General features: G+C 46.4%; 1 protein-coding gene across 1 annotated transcript in view; it reads right to left on the bottom strand.

Annotated features, from left to right (window-relative positions):
• KIAA1328 (KIAA1328 ortholog) overlaps nucleotides 1-17,395 on the bottom strand; it is an 898,127-nt gene that overhangs the window by 845,468 nt on the left and 35,264 nt on the right. Inside the window, exons 2-3 of the mRNA XM_086960312.1 lie at nucleotides 3,349-3,384; nucleotides 1,960-2,093 (exon numbers count right to left, since the gene is read on the bottom strand). Of these exons, the coding sequence (XP_086816438.1) occupies nucleotides 1,960-2,093; nucleotides 3,349-3,384 (170 nt within the window). The remainder of the gene's footprint in view (nucleotides 1-1,959; nucleotides 2,094-3,348; nucleotides 3,385-17,395) is intronic.

Genomic DNA, 17,395 nt, shown 5'->3' with positions numbered 1-17,395 from the left:
TTCTGACTAATGAGAGCAGGGCAAGGCCTCATAGTTATGACCACATCCTGTAGAGTGTGGCATTATTTTGTCCCAGAGTGCAAATCCATAATGGCTGATTCTCCAGGAAGAAGGTAAGAGCTGGTTAAACACACCCCCTGGGAAGTCTTATTTCCAAGGCCTCTCCCCCTATCATCTGCACATACCTTCCTTAAGCATAGCTCTGACTCTGGGTCAGGAGTGTAAGAGTGAAACTGAAACTCAGGCCTCCCCTCTGCCTTTGAAGAGCATGGTGTATGACTCCACCCCCTGGCTTGGCATTCCTATGGAACAACACATTGCCCTTCCAGGACAAGCGCCAGGGGCCCTTTATCACCTCTTCACAGCAGCCTGGCTAATCCACTTAACTCTGACCAATCAGGGCAAACCACTGGAAGGCTGAATTTTGACATACAAACAAGAAAGTCTTATAACTTCTTGTATGTACATTTTAGGAGAAATTCAACAGTATGATATTGTTGGATTTAGCACTGCTAATTTGATAAGTCTTTGAATGGGGGCTCTATGTCCTTCCTATCAGGACTTATTATTTAATAACTTCCTGCAATGTTAACCAATGGGCCATCGGGTTTGCAATTGGGAAAATGACTTGGGCCAGTTTTCTAGCACTAGGGCTTATAAAAACATATTTTATAAGTATTTCCCTAATTTCTACAGGACCCCCATCCCCTGTGCAACTAGGGGAGACTTCAGGGATTCTGAATCTGCTGAAATATTGCAGATCCTCCTTACCCAGTGCTCCTAGCATCAAAGTTGAATTTGAGCAGCACTTTAAAACAATGTGGGGAGTAAAATGTGAAATTTCACTTTACTCAGACATATAAAAACTCTTTTTATAAGGGTGTACCTTATAGATAACTGACCCCCACCCCTGGGATACCTAGGGGAGACCCTGGGGATCCTTAATATGCCAAAAACATTGTAGGTTTTTTATTTTTAAGTGCCCCTACCACCAAAGTCGAGTTTGGGCACAATGTACTGTTTAAAAGCAGTCCTGGCAACCAGTGCTGCTTTTAAACTGACCTCAGGGTTCAGCACTGCACACATGCTAGTGCAGAAAATCTGCTGGCCTCTGCCCAGGATACTGGGGGCTTCTAGGTAGTTTCAATCTCCTGCCCTATTATATACTAGGGGCTTATGGGGTAAGTCATGCCAATTACAGGGGTACCCCATCGTATCATATTATACCCTAGTGTACTTTGTCTTACCCGATGATGAAGGCTACGATGACGAATGGTGGTGGTGGGTCCACGACCAGTCCAGAGACCTTCCCCTCGACTGGGACCTTGGATAGCGCGGAGCCGACTGCCGGGCCACTAAAAGCTTTTGAGACCGCCCCCGCAAAGACTTAGAGGATTCCGGGCCCAGCTGTCAGAGCACGACTTCGGTCGTGGTCGCGCTCCAGGCACCAAAGACACACGAGGTGTGGATCGGTGACTGACATCAGCTTGCAACAGGTGTCACAAGGCTTGTAGCCGGGTCGATGACTTGACATCCCTTGTGCACCAGGAGACGTAAAAAGGGTCCCGCTTTCTCCGGATCTGCGGTGGGTGTCATGGAAAAAGAAAGAAAAGGGGCAGCGTCTAAGTAGATACCGCGATGTCATCCCAGTAAACACGACGACGAAATCGGAGTCGACCAACACCACCTACCGACGTGCAGGGGTACTGCTGAGAAAAATTTTCTACGTTTCCAGTCAGACCCTTGGGGGTAATTGTAAGGTAAGGAATCTAGAACTAATTGTCTCTTTCAGATAGAGGTCTTTAACATAAGTGTGTTTGATTAGAGCGGCTGCTGATACTACATTGATGTTTTAGAACTTGAACATAATGAGGCAGGGAGACAAATATGCTTCTACAAAAGATGTGCCATACTTTAAGGAGAAAAGGGGCGCATAAAAAAATAAAAAAATCTGATTACCTGCTGTTCTCTTTCGCCTCCACTTCTCAGGAGATCCCTGTGAGTAGAGGAGGTGGGCATTTTCCGATTGACCTCCTCGGTTGGACGACTGATGAACTTGAATCCGGGTCTTAAATTCCCTTCTCTGGAAACTCCTTAAGATAGAAACAAAAAAACAATTTATCTCAAGGGACCATGCAAGCCATGGGACGGTTCTAGCATGCAGAAATGAATAGACTCCGAGGAAACCCAAACTCACATAACATACATGGAGTGCATAATAAACAATTGATATGAATATTAAAGTGTAACACTAGCATAAGGTAAACGGATAAAGTAAATACAATTTGATGTGATTGACTCCTTGGTACAGGCATCATTTGGTACTTGAAGAAAAAACCTTAATGGAAATTTTGCATTAATATGTAAAAAAATATTTTAATAAAATATCCAAACCATAATATTTAAGAATACTCTGTTAAATTTACATTGTAGTAATCTATTGAGTGGGTTGTGTGGTTTAGCAGCGTAACAATCATTTGTTGCTAACAGAAATGTGGACCCATTTGTGGGTCAGTAACAGCAAAGCTGTACCAGGCTTAAAACATGGCGCCCACATAGCATGTGTGGTAAAAGCGTGGCAGCTGCGAGGCACAGCATGGCTTTTATAACACAAACTACCTCCTTTGTAAATGTAAATGTAAATGTATTGGCATTTATATAGCGCACTACTTACCGGTAGGGTCCCAAGGCGCTTCGACCGCTGCGAAACCCTTCCTGGCTTCCCTGAGAGATGGTCCCTTAATGGGTATCTCCAGGGTGAGACCAGGCATCCCCGGCGGTCTGGTGGGGCCGTTAGTGAAGATGAGGCAAGCTAATGCCCAGAGTTGCCGAGTGTGATCGCTGATCAGAGTGGGCACCGAGGCGAGAGAATTATCGAGTCCGCTGACCCTGGTCCAGAAACCTGCCGTGCCGGGAATCGAACCCTGGTCCCGGGCCGTCCTCTGCTCTCGGGTCTGCCGCCTCTAACCAGTGAGCCACTTGCGTGTCCTGGTGAAATGTAAAACAGGTGCAGACTGTGTATGTGCCCTGTTTTACACCGTTTTCTGGATTTTTCAGGGACAATTTCTAGCAGGAAATTCCACCATGAAACTAAGAAACACAGATGCAAAGATCGATTTGTTATATGCAAAGCACAAAACTTGGCGCTATGAATTAATGTTGGCATTACGGCAAGAGCATCCTGTTGTATGATAGCACTAGGAATTAAACCAAGGCAGGGTTGAAGTGAAAGCTCCTTGCAGCCTGACCTTCATTTCACATGGAAACAACAACAGGGCTCCAAATAAGGCAAGGGAGCCTCCAATAATACTATGCTTTTGTTTCTTACAAGTTACTTAGACGTCTTACCTGGGACAAACACCATGGGCTGCTCCTCATCAGAAACTAAGTGATACAGTTAAAGAAATAAAGACCAAGGCATTTACAATGGGGCAAGCTCTAGCATGCAGGTGGATTCAGTGACCTCAGGAGTCCTTTGTCGCCCACACTACCACAAGGTTCACACCAGGTCCCACCTGAAGTCTCTCAAGAATTAAGTGATACATTTAAAGAAATAAAGGCATATACAACGGGACAAACTCTAGCATGCAGGTGGATTATTATTCTAATTTGTAGAGCGTGTGGCTACGAGTGTCCCGGTACAGGCAGAGGGAGGACAGAATGCTATTGTAAGAAGTTGGCCTGGTATTTGCTGACCACTAATTATAGTGGGCACCTTGTACCAGTCCAAACAACCTTTATTGATGATTAGGTTAAAGACTACCTTTACTGAAAGCTATCCTAGTGGTAGCTATGGAGAGCAGCCTTCAGGCTAAGTCTTTACAGCGTGTTTTACCAGATCAGAACCTCCTGAATGACCAAATGAAAGGAGACCCACACATGTAATAGATAAAATATATGTATTTATTACCAAACACTCTCTATTAACCTCTTTATGAGATTAGAGAACAAAGCACACAATATTAAAATCACTAGAACAACAGTAAATAGCACAATACACAGTGGGCTCCACGGGGAGACCAAACCATATACTAAGAAAGTGGTATAACAATCACAACTTTACTAAAAACAGAGCTTAGAGCACGTAGAATCGCTGGGACCCCAAGGAACCACCCAAAGTAGTGACACAGGGGACCCGCGGAGAACGGATGCAGTGCGAGAACATAGGCATGAGCTCCGTACAACTCTGTGGTAAAGTCGCGGTTGGAATTTTAATGATTAAGGACACTTTGTGGAGGACTTTGAGCAAACCCTTTCAAACATAGAAGGTCCTAAGGTCAGCACCGCTGTGAGCACCGGAGTACTCGTGCAAGCCGGGTGCATAGGTATCAAGTGATGTCTGGAATTTTAGTCGTTTTTAATGGCGTGATGCTATAAAGTGCTGCTGGCGTGAAGAGGAAAAGTGTGCAGTCGAACCCAAGCATGGATTCAAGGTGAGAAGAACCTGAAAAGAGAGAAGACAGAGACTGGTTAGGTAGACTAATGCCCACCGATGTCGGGTGCTTCAGGTGAGTTGACGTGATGCGTGACTCTGCAGCCACAGGGACCAGGAGACGTTGAGGATGACTAAAGTCCAGAGGTAAGCTGTCCCATGAAGAATGTCGAGTGCTGGGGGGTGGGGGGGTCAGTGTTCGGATGGAACGCCAACAAGCCTTGGCAACTGCAACCCATGCGGTCAGAGGAAATCAGCTTCGGTGAGGAGACAGCTTTAACTTGGTTGGTCATTGAGCGATGAGTCCAGGATGAATCCCAGGTTGCGTGTGTGGTCGGTGGGTGTTGGTGCGGCTCCCAGAGCGGCCGGCCACCAAGAATCATCCCAGGCGGAGGGGGTGGTGCCGAGGATGAGGACCTCTGTCTTGTCTGAGTTTAGTTTCAGGCGACTGATCATCTATTCGGCGAGAGCCTTTATTCCTTCTTCGAGATTCGTTTTGGCTGTTGCGGGGTCCTTGGTGAGTGAGAGGATCAGCTGGGTGTCGTTGGTGTAGGAGATGATGTTGAGGTTGTGCGATTGGGCGATGTTGGCTAGCGGTGCCATGTAGATGTTGAAAAGGGTTGGGCTGAGGGAGGATCCTTGGGGTACGCCGCAGGTGATCTTGGTGGCTTCAGATTGGAATGGGGAGGCGAACCCTCTGGGTTCTGTCGGTGAGGAAGGAGGTGATCCATTCCAGGGCTTTGTCGCGGATCCCTGCGTCACGGAGGCGTATACGTAGGGTGTGGTGACAGACGGTGTCGAAGGCGGCCAAGAGGTCCAGGAGGATAAGGGCCGGGGTTTTGCCGTGGTCTAGTAGGGTCCTGATGTCGTCGGTGGCAGCGATGAGGGTGGTTTCCGTGCCTTGATTGCTGCGGAATCCAGACTGGGGCGGGTCCAGGATGTTGTTCTCCTCGAGGAAGTGGGTCAGTTGCCTGTTGACTATCTTCTCGATTACTTTCTCCGGGAACTGGAGATGGGTCCTAAGTTCTTGAGGTCTTTTGGGTCCGCTGTGGGTTTCTTTAGTATGGCATTGATCTTGGCGTGCTTCCAGCTTTCCGCGAAGGTGGCGGTCTCGAAGGAGTGGTTGATGGTCTTCCGGAGTTGGGATGCAATGATGCGGTTTGCTTTGTTGAAGATGTGGTAAGGGCAGGGGTCAGATGGTGAACCGGGGTGGATTGGGTTCATGGTTTTGATGTTGTCGTTGACGTGGGTCCAGGAGAGCAGGAGGTTGGTGAGGCTGAGGAGTGGTCAGTCTGCGGTGTCAGCGGCTGTCGGGAGGGTCTGGGTGTTGAAGCTATCGTGGATGTCTGCGATCTTGTGGTGAAAGAAGGTGGCTAGGAAGTCACATAGGTGTTCCGACTGCGGGATGTCGGAGCTGGGGTTGGAGAGTTCCTTCACGATGTTGAAGAGCTCTTTGCTGTTGTGTGCGTTGTTGTCGATGCATTCTTTGAATAAGGAGCTTTTGGTGGCTCGAATGATTTGGTGGTGTTTGCGGCTGGCGTCCTTGAGGACTGCGTGGTTGTCCGGTGTCTGTTCGTGGTAACACTTGGTCTTGAGTTTTTGGCAAGTCCGCTTGGATTCATGGAGTTCGGTGGTGAACCAGCTGGGCTTTCTGTTTAAGTAAGGGGTGCATGCACCACCTTACACAGGCTGCAGTAGCAGACCTGTGGTGTCAATTTGAGGAGTCTACCAGGGGTGGCACAATACATGCCGGGAGGCCTCAGGGGTACCTATCCTCTAGGTATATAATATACCAAATACTAGGAACTTATAAGGCTACCCCAGAATCCAATCTGGAGTGTACCTAAAATACATGCAATCAATTTAGAGGAAAAAGCAGCTAGGCTGGGGTCCTGGATAGCAGGATCCCAGCCAGTCTAAGTAAAAAAAAGTGAAACATCAGCAAAAAGTGGGGGTAACTATAAGAAGCAGGTTCTACTCTCCTACAGCTAGGACGGGGCTAGTCATTAAAAAGATGTGTTTTAAGTTTCTTCCTAAAAGGTTAAAGATTGTCTATCAGCCTCAGGGACATAGGAAGACTGTTCCCCGCTCGGGCCCCAGGTAAGCAAAGGATCTACCACCCATCAAAAGACTTTTACATCGAGGGACCTTTGCCATATGAGTTGAAGAAGAGTGAAGAGTGCGGGAAGGGACGCAAGGGATGATGCTCTCCTTAAGATAGGCAGGACCCGTCTCTTTCAGAGCTTTTGCATTAGGACCATGGTTTTAAACATCACCCTCTGTTTCATGGGAAGCCAATGGAGGGCCCTTAAGTGCGGAGTCATGTGGGATCTTGAGGGGAGAGAAAGCAAAAGTCTAGCTGCAGCGTTCTGCACCACCTGGAGTCTGTTACAAAGGTAGTCAGGCAGGCCCAGGTACAGTGAATTACTGTAGTCCAGTCTTGATGTAATTAGAGCCTATACCACCTTTCTGCTTGCTGCCTCGAAGAGGAGAGGGAGAAATGTTTTCAGTGTGCGAAGTACGTTGAAGCAGGTCCCCGCCAAGGCTAGGATCAGTGGGAGGAAGGATAGAGAGCTGTTGATTTTAATTCCTAATGTCTGCACACAGTTTTTAGTAGAACCTGGGTGAGGGCAATTGCTGGGCCAACAGTCCACCACAGCATTGTGTGGGACATCTCCAAAGGTCACAATTTCCTTTTTCTCAGGGTTACATCTGAGGTGGTGCAATTTATCCATTGGAAAACTCTGGCGAGGCACTTGGCTGTTACTTTCTCGTCTAAATCTTTGTCTTTAACACATGAGAACAGTAACGGAGTGTCGTCTGCGTATGAGATAACTTTAGCGCCAAGAGACTCTGCTATTGTCGCAAGAGGGGTCAAATACACGTTAAACAGCCACTCCCTGTGGCAGTCCCACCCCCAGTGGCCTAGACTGCGCTGTAAACGGAGGCACCCACACTTCAATGGCCGGCCGTCCAGAAAAGATGCCAACCAATTATGGGCCTGATGTCTAATTCCTATTTCATGTAGTCGTTCCAGAAGCTTATAGTGAGGAACCGTGTCAAATGCACAATGAGGCAAACATTTCTGAATTTGTCCTGTCAACGTGCAGTGCCAAGACACGACTTCAAGTCTGCGCCATTAACATTTTCATACCAACTCATTCTCTACATTTAAATGCGGGGAGTGATAAGTGATCAACATTTCATATCCAATACTCTACGTTAGTCTACATATGTGTATTTGTGTGTGCAAATACAGTGGTCACTTACATAGACAGACTTCAGTGAAAAGGTTATTCCTCCGTTCCAGTGGTTCCCCTCTAGCATCACTTAAAGATTGGGCAAGTAACTGGGAGGGGTACAGTTCCACTGCAACACCAACACAGTCTGTCTCATTTATCAAAGAACTTTTTACATCTTTGGCTTAGTCTGTTCTTGTTTCTACACAAAAGCAGGGGTATCCGTATTCAACATAGTTGCAAAAGGTAGAATCAATGCTTAATTTTCAGGCTAACCACTCGATATGCAAGCAAACTATTTAGATTATCTGAACATGAATTCCTCATACTATTATTGGGAAACTGTGTCATTGATCAACCGCTTCTGGACATTGGTTGGGTTCGATACACATGATTTAAACCAAACCAGAGGACACAATGTACATGGTTTATAGGTCTGAGTTCACACTATACATAGTGCTAGCGTGCACAGGCTCTAAAAGGACTACTCCACACAGCACTGCATTAGTCCATGTGAGTTCACACTATAGATCGTGCTAACGTGCACTGGCTCCGCAGAACTACTTTGCACAGCACTGCAGTAGTCCACGTGAGTTCACACTATAGATAGTGCTAGCGTGCACCGGCTCTGCAGGACTACTTCACACAGCACTGCAGTAGTCCACGTGAGTTCACACTATACATAGTGCTAGTGTGCACAGCTCTGCAGGACGACTTCACACAGCACTGCAGTAGTCCACGTGAGTTCACACTATACATAGTGCTAGTGTGCACAGCTCTGCAAGACGACTTCACACAGCACTGCAGAGGACCATGTGAATCCACACTATAGATCGTGCTAGCGTGCACCGGCTCTGCAGGACTACTTCACACAGCACTGCAGTAGTCCATGTGAGTTCACACTATAGATAGTTCTAGCGTGCACCGGCTCTGCAGGACTACTTCACACAGCACTGCAGTAGTCCATGTGAGTTCACACTATAGATAGTTCTAGCGTGCACCGGCACTGCAGGACTACTTCACACAGCACTGCAGTAGTCCACGTGAGTTCACACTATAGATAGTGCTAACGTGCACTGGCTCCGCAGAACTACTTTGCACAGCACTGCAGTAGTCCACGTGAGTTTACACTATAGATAGTGCTAACGTGCACTGGCTCCGCAAAACTACTCCCCACAGCACTGCAGTAGTCCACGTGAGTTCACACTATAGATAGTGCTAGCGTGCACCGGCTCTGCAGGACTACTTCACACAGCACTGCAGTAGTCCACGTGAGTTCACACTATAGATAGTGCTAGCGTGCACCGGCTCCGCAAAACTACTCCCCACAGCACTGCAGTAGTCCACGTGAGTTCACACTATAGATAGTGCTAGCGTGCACCGGCTCTGCAGGACTACTTCACACAGCACTGCAGTAGTCCACGTGAGTTCACACTATACATAGTGCTAGTGTGCACAGCTCTGCAGGACGACTTCACACAGCACTGCAGTAGTCCACGTGAGTTCACACTATACATAGTGCTAGTGTGCACAGCTCTGCAGGACGACTTCACACAGCACTGCAGAGGACCATGTGAATCCAGACTATAGATCGTGCTAGCGTGCACCGGCTCTGCAAGACTACTTCACACAGCACTGCAGTAGTCCATGTGAGTTCACACTATAGATAGTTGTAGCGTGCACCGGCTCTGCAGAACTACTTCACACAGCACTGCAGTAGTCTACGTGAGTTCACACTATACATAGTGCGAGCGTGCACCGGATCTGCAGGACTACTTCACACAGCACTGCAGTAGTCAACGTGAATCCACACTATGCATAATGCTAGCGTGCACCGGTTCCGCAGAACTACTTCACACAGGACTGCAGTAGTCCACATGAGTTCACACTATACATAGTGCTAGCGTGCACCAGCTCCGCAGAACTACTTTACAGAGCACTGTAGGAGTCCACACTATAGTGTGTGCTAGCGTGCACTGGCTCCGCAGAACTACTTCACAAAGCACTGCAGTAGTCCACATGAGTTCACACTATACATAGTGCTAGCGTGCACCGGCTCCACAGAACTATTTCACACAGCACTGCAGTAGTCCACGAGAATCCACACTATACATAGTGCTAGCGTGCACCGGCTCTGCAGAACTACTTCACACAGTACTGCAGTAGTCCACGTGAGTTCAGACTATTGACAGTGCTAGCGTGCACCGGCTCAGCAGAACTAATTTACACAGGACTGCAGTAGTCCACATGAGTTCACACTATACATAGTGCTAGCGTGCACCGGCTCACCAGAACTACTTCACACAGCACTGCAGTATTCCACGTGAGTTCACACTATGGACAGTAGTAGCGTGAACCGGCTCCGCAGAACTACTTCACACAGGCCTGCAGTAGTCCACGTGAGTTCACACTATACATAGTGCGAGCGTGCACCGGCTCTGCAGGACTACTTCACACAGCACTGCAGTAGTCCACGTGAGTTCACACTATGGACAGTGGTAGCGTGAACCGGCTCCGCAGAACTACTTCACACAGGCCTGCAGTAGTCCACGTGAGTTCACACTATACATAGTGCGAGCGTGCACCGGCTCTGCAGGACTACTTCACACAACACTGCAGTAGTCCACGTGAGTTCACACTATACATAGTGCTAGCGTGCACCGGCTCTGCAGGACTACTTCACACAGGACTGCAGTAGTCCACGTGAATCCACACTATACATAGTGCTAGCGTGCACCAGCTTCGCAGAACTACTTCACAGAGCACTGGAGGAGTCCAAGTGAGTTCACACTATTGACAGTGCTAGCGTGCACCGGCTCAGCAGAACTAATTTACACAGGACTGCAGTAGTCCACATGAGTTCACACTATACATAGTGCTAGCGTGCACCGGCTCACCAGAACTACTTCACACAGCACTGCAGTATTCCACGTGAGTTCACACTATGGACAGTAGTAGCGTGAACCGGCTCCGCAGAACTACTTCACACAGGCCTGCAGTAGTCCACGTGAGTTCACACTATACATAGTGCGAGCGTGCACCGGCTCTGCAGGACTACTTCACACAGCACTGCAGTAGTCCACGTGAGTTCACACTATGGACAGTGGTAGCGTGAACCGGCTCCGCAGAACTACTTCACACAGGCCTGCAGTAGTCCACGTGAGTTCACACTATACATAGTGCGAGCGTGCACCGGCTCTACAGGACTACGTCACACAGCACTGCAATAGTCAACGTGAGTTCACACTATAGATAGTTCTAGCGTGCACCAGCTCTGCAAGACTACTTCACACAGCACTGCAGTAGTCCACGTGAGTTCACACAATATATATATATATAGTGCTAGCGTGCACTGGCTCTGCAGGACTACTTCACACAGCACAGCAGTAGTCCATGGGATCCGACAGTGTGGCTAGTGCGTGGCATTAATAAAATCTAATCCTCAGCCCCATATTATAATGGCATTGGAAAATGGGTGCACTATGGGTCTTCGTAGTAGAAACATTACATTAACCCACTAAGCTAACCAAGAACGAAGTGTGAAATGTTGAATCCCAATAGGCTGGGGTTTTGGTCACTAATGGGAGGCTTCACACTAGCTTTAGTGCTTGGGCTTGTGGCTGGACCCCCCACTAAGGTACTTGCCCGGTGAAGACGCTTCTTCCATAGACATGCATGCTCTAATAGGCTTTCAAACAGAAAGAATGGTCCCAGCTCAGAGTACAGATTACACCGGTTGTACAAGCATCCTTCCAAGCTGTCCATCACAGGCTCTTACACTGCACGTGCCAAGTCTGGAGCAAATTCGAAGGACTCACGCGTGACACCAAAACACAATCCTCACCTCAGCCTACTCTCTTCTTTGGCCGTGCTCAACAAACGGAGAAGGTAATACCCCATGTAGTAAAAAGTGCAACTAATCATGGTGCAGGCAAAGTAACAAAACTGGGTATTTCAGTGGGACTGATGTCAGATATGTGCAAGTGACAAGCATGTGTCTGCAACAGGTACATTTTCTCAGTGAGCGAGTTCCCTATCTACGTAGCATACACTTCTGGTCTAAAACTATTTTATTAGATTATCCGCCATCCAAATAATGCATACATAATTGAACACTAGATTTAAAGTTACATTACTTATACCCTTTCATATTCTTGCTGCTTTTAAATAATTCACCCCGCTTCACACATCAAATTGCTTTTAACACTTAAAAGCAATCCAATTGCTTGGTGAACACATCGGATTTCATAGTGTATGAAAATTGACTTTGATGAAGTTATTCTCAGACCCTTTTACTGAGAAAACAATTAACATCAGATGCAAGACAACGCAAAATGCATTCCTACTAAAATGGATTTAGCATGCTGTTTTTGAAAGGTTTTTTGTTTTCTCGTTATAACAGTCGTAGAGTACATGCAGGACAAACAGGATTGTAGCATAGATCCCATCAAGTTGTGATTTATCTATCCTTCGGTTTAATGCACACATGGTCCATAGATTAGTAAATGAAACGGACTGTGTGTGTCAAGCATTATTTTCACTATTACAGAACGTCAAGTGACTCGTATCAGACATAGTATCACCGACGCAGTGTTCGAGTAAAGGAATAGCCCCCAACTGTTGGAGTGCTTCTTGTCGCAGTTACTCTTGGCTCAAAGTAAAGACACCCCCACTTTGACCATTGTACACATCGAGCTCAAGTCCAGAATTTGGCCTACAATACACTGCGGTCCCTCAAGGCGATTTATCACCAGTCCCATGTTCTAGTGAGCACCTGCAATACCTCGCCCCACAGAAGCGCAACGGGTTCTTTTCAGACCCTTCTCCGTGTAATGCCACCCTCTCGCTATCAGTGTTGCCAGATTTTGAGACCTGTCCCAAGCCCAATGTTGTTCAAGTTCCACCTGAAATTCTGCCCAAAGCAGACCAGTTCCAACCTAGAAATCCGCCCAAAGTTACAATCCTCAATATATGCAAAAGCAGACTTCAAGAAACATTTTAAGCATAATTCTAATTTCTATACAATGTGCATATAGTGGGAGGAGGTTGAATGGGCACCTATGCACTTTGGCAATCATGTCCCAGTTCAATTAGTAATGACTGATTCTGAAGATCCGTCCCCACTAGGACCCAACTGTTACTTCGGTCACCACAAATCCAAACCCGAACCTGGCATTGACGAGATTCTTAAAATTCAAGATCTTAACGGGGGCATTAAAACATCTAAAGAAGATATACTGGCAGCATTTAATGAATTCTATCAACTTCTGTTTTAGTGTATCTGATCTCGCCACAAAACACTATCATGATAAGATTAAAACTATAGAAATGCCACTAGAATGTGTGGAGTGTCTCAGCGCCCCAGTTACTTGGGAGGAGATTGAATTAGCTATCACCGGTCTCGCGGTCGGCAAAGCAATGGGTCCGGATTGCATTCCTCTAGAATTCTATCGAGTATTTAGAGGAATTCTAAAGCCAGAACTGATGAAGATCTTTTGTTCTGCTTTCGCAGGCAACCCACCTGAGTCATGGTCTCATGCTATTATAGTAATTTTCAAAAAGAAAGGCAAAAATAGTGAAGAACTAGGCTGAAATCGACCCATCTCTTTGATTTCTACTGATAGTAAAATGTATTCAAAGATTCTCGCCAACAGACTGAATCCATTGATGCCGACCCTTGTGTTCATCAGACAACATAGCTTTATATTGAAACACCAAGGAACAACCGGTGAGGGTCCCTACTGACTTCATCATTGATTTAGCGAAGTTGGCACTTCAAAAAAATTATTTTTCCTTTGGGACAGAATTTTTCTATCAGATTAAAGGGGTGGCCATGGGCTGTCCTTTTGCGCCAGAATTGGCAGTTTTGTTCATGGGCCTCTTTGAGGACAGATTCATTTTCAACAACAACCCTTTTTTCTGCATGTATCACCCATTGGATGCAGTACATTGATGACGCATTTTTAATATGGAAGGGTACGGAGGAAGAGTTACTTGATTTTTTCAACTGGCTAAACAGACGGACTAAGGACATCCAATTCACAATGGAGTTTTCTACCCATCAAATTACCTTCCTGGATGTAAAAGTGTATGCATCTGAAGGGTCATTAGCAACAACATTGTTCAGAAAAAAGACGGACCGCAACAAAGCGTTGCATTACACAAGCAACCATCCCCGCAATCTTCGCCAGAATTTACCTTTCGGCCAATTTTTACGAATTAGACGTAATTGTACATTCAAAGATGAATATTTTCTAAATGCCCAAAATCTATTGGAACGCCTACTCGCCCGTGGTTACCTGAAGAAATTATTGAAACATGCATTACGACGAGCATGGTGGACACCTCGAGAGGATCAGCTGGAAAAGAAAATTAAACAACCACTTGAGAGAATTGTCTGTGTAGCAACATTTTGTCCAAATGCCAATGAACTCAAAAAGACAATTCGCCAAAACTGGCATCTGGTGAAAAATCTGGATATCAGTTTACAAAAACCACCACTCTTTGCCTTCAAAAAGGAGAAAAGTATCGCTAACTTCGTCACACGAGCAGCATTACCCAAAAACAAGGAAGGATCATTACGAAGTTTACTGGGCTTACAACCAGTCCAGGGCCATCACAGATGCGGCACCTGTTCCTGTTGCGACCAGACAATGGAAGGAGATGTTTTTCAGCATGAAGGTATTTTTTGGAAGCATTCCACATTTACCAACTGCAAAACAAAGAATGTGGTTTATGGAATGGTTTGCCCTTGCCCAAAGTTGTATGTAGGAAAAACTTTACAAGAGATCAGACAAAGGATAGCAAAGCATAAGTCTGGAATACGAAGGAATGTGGCAAATGCACCATTAGTGCACCACTGGATGCTGAATGAGCACACAGAGGCAGAGTTCAAATGGAAGGTCCTGGCCAAAATTGAGACAGATGTGAGAGGTGGTGACATTGAGGCAAGACTCCGCCAACGTGAAGCCCATTTAATCATGAAATTCAACACTGCTACAAATGGTCTCAATGAACTGTCAGAAATTGCGAGGATTTATTAATATATATCAATAAGGACTAGCTAGTTAAGGAGGATTTAGGAGACTCAGGTAGGTACGTCAATAAATAAGGAAAAGCACTGTTTTCCTTATAAAGCCCTCACCCACCGACCTAGTCGGTGGCATGCTTCATCATCGGGCCCACCACAGTGGCACCGAATGTGCCCCGGGTGTGCTTCAACGCCAGGTGACTGCGGAGCTGGTATGTTGCTGAGTGTGCAGTGAAAAAGGGGTGAGAAATGTGAAGTTTTAAAAGCTATACAGTAGGTCCCAGCACCCGAGGGTTACTTATCTTTAATGAACTGGGCCTCTGTTAGCGGATAAAAAGGCAAGAAGACGTAGAATGAAGTGTTAGTTATGACCTCCAACGTCTAGTGTGGTCTACATGTTTCAGCCAGTGCCTTGTAGATTTTAAGCTGGCTTTCCTCAGGACCATTTAGATATGTGAAAAGGGTGCAAATTAAATGATAATAAACTTACATTTTAAGTGATTGTGTGGTCTTTTGGCTATGTGTAGCGCACTCTAAGGCGCTATAACTGTTAGAGGGGAATTCCCTCAAGCTTGACTACAAAAAACACCTAGGACAAAGACAAGACGTACATGGTAGAGTCATATTAGTATGGTATATTGTTATACCACAAAATGCCGACTTGTAAGGTGGTGTACGACCTATAATCGACTATGGTGAGTTCATGCCATGTGCATGAAGCTGGTGAGGATTTTAATGAAACCGTTGGTGTTTGGTGGTGGGCTAGAGAGCGTATTTACAAGGTGAGGTACAAGTAAGAATAATACTGGGTCCTCACTCTGTTTTTAACTTGTAAAAAGCTTCAAGGGTCGCCTGGCAGAGAAAGAGACCTGTTGGGATAAAGGGTTGTTCAAAATGTGTTCAACCTGTAGGGAGAAAGAGTAGTGGCTTACCCCATTTGTAGCTGTAGTGGTTCTGTATTTACTCACGAGTATTTCGGTCTGGTTCCTCCTTGGACCTATTCGTCCTTCCGCGGCGCCCGTTATGAGGGAAAGGGGCTGCCCGGTCTCTTATTTGTACTTCCAGATTGGTTTGTTTCACCTGTGTAAGGTAGAAAGAGAGGGAGGGGTGCGCGCTAATCGCCATGTCATTGTAGCCCTGTTCGCTCATGCGCTGGGGAGTAGTGTGCGATTTGCGCATGCGCGAATGTATAGCGCATGCGTATTGATGCAGGCTCAGGTTCTGCTTGTTTGGCAATGGTGTACGCGTGCGCGTGTGTGTAGCGCATGCGTACTAGTGCAGACTGAGGTCTGTGTGTTGGCAAAGGTGTGGGCAAGCGGGTCACGATTTTCGTTATTGTCATGATTTATGACAAAGGTTTCAAATCATGGTGAATTGTCAACATGACGGGGACAACATGTGAGAAGCCATTCACTGGGGTAGTGGTGGCCATGGCAGTGATTATTCAGAAAACCCGGCATGTAGTTAATCAAGCACGGGGGTGGAGATGGCTACTCATAAGTGCACAGGAGTGCACTGGGGACACACAAGGTGTTATTATTAGGGAAGAAGGGAGCAAAGAAGGGGACGCTCATGCAGAGATACTCAGGGGATACAGTCTAGCCTATCTAATCCTCTCTCTCTCATTGATTCAAATATGAGGATTTATTAATAACATCGCCGATTTTGGACGGCGTTTCATGACACCGCACACTGTAGCACTATTTGGGACTGTAAACATTAATAACACCGCTGATATTTGACTGTGCTTTTTGCCACCCCACACTTGAGTGCTCATTGTAACATTCACCAATGTTACATTTTTTGTCCCCGGCGTACCCCCTGGTATTGTGGGCACTTTAAGAACAGCCTTCAGTGTCTTACACGTGATGCATCACGTGGGCGCCTTCTACCAATCTTAGGCAGACGCCAAACTTCCGGGTCCAACAACCAGGAAACCGCGGTGATCCCGTTGCCGACGGTCGCGGAGCAGCGGCGTTGAAGTCATTGATTGAATCGGTAAGCCTCGATCCGATGTTGGTCAAATCTCCTTGCTCCCCCACAAGTACAGTGTGATAAATCACTAAGTTGTCGTCATTCCTACTTAGAAAGAGAAAGAAAAAGAAAAACCGGAATATACCGCCAACTGTGCAGCGGGCATTCCCTGACGGAGGCGAACCTCCTCCATTGATATAGCAGCGGCTTTGAAGTCATTTTTTGAATCGGTATGCCTTTATCCGGCATTTGTAAAATCTCCCTGTTTCCCCATAAGTACAGAGTGAAATTTACTATGAAATTTTAAAAAACGGAACACGCCACCAACGCTGCAGCGGGATTCCCTGACGCAGGCGAAACTCCTGCATTGATATAGAAAACGCTGTCTTCTTTTTTGAAGTAAGGGTCCACCGTTCTATTCATACCGCTTACACCCGTTTCATTTAATTGTAAAACGTCCGACCATAATCTATTCCGTTGCTCGTTTCAGAAACCACGAGCCCCAGATAAGTTCCAGACCACTCAGTCCCCCAGGCAACCCTGAACCCACAGCTCAACTTTTCCTCACCCCTCAGGAGGTAAGCCCACAGCATGAAGGAGGCTTGGTGTCAAATTCAGAAAATAGGAAAGGATGTCATACATGTGGTAACTAACCCGCAATGTTGCCTTTTGATTTATTTTCAATAGATTTACACACTACTTGAGAATTGACTGAAGCTA

The sequence above is a fragment of the Lissotriton vulgaris genome, chromosome 3_1 (genome assembly GCF_964263255.1).
Source record: "Lissotriton vulgaris chromosome 3_1, aLisVul1.2, whole genome shotgun sequence".
NCBI classification, from domain to species: Eukaryota; Metazoa; Chordata; class Amphibia; order Caudata; family Salamandridae; genus Lissotriton; species Lissotriton vulgaris.
This window is presented reverse-complemented; position numbering and strand designations above follow the sequence as displayed.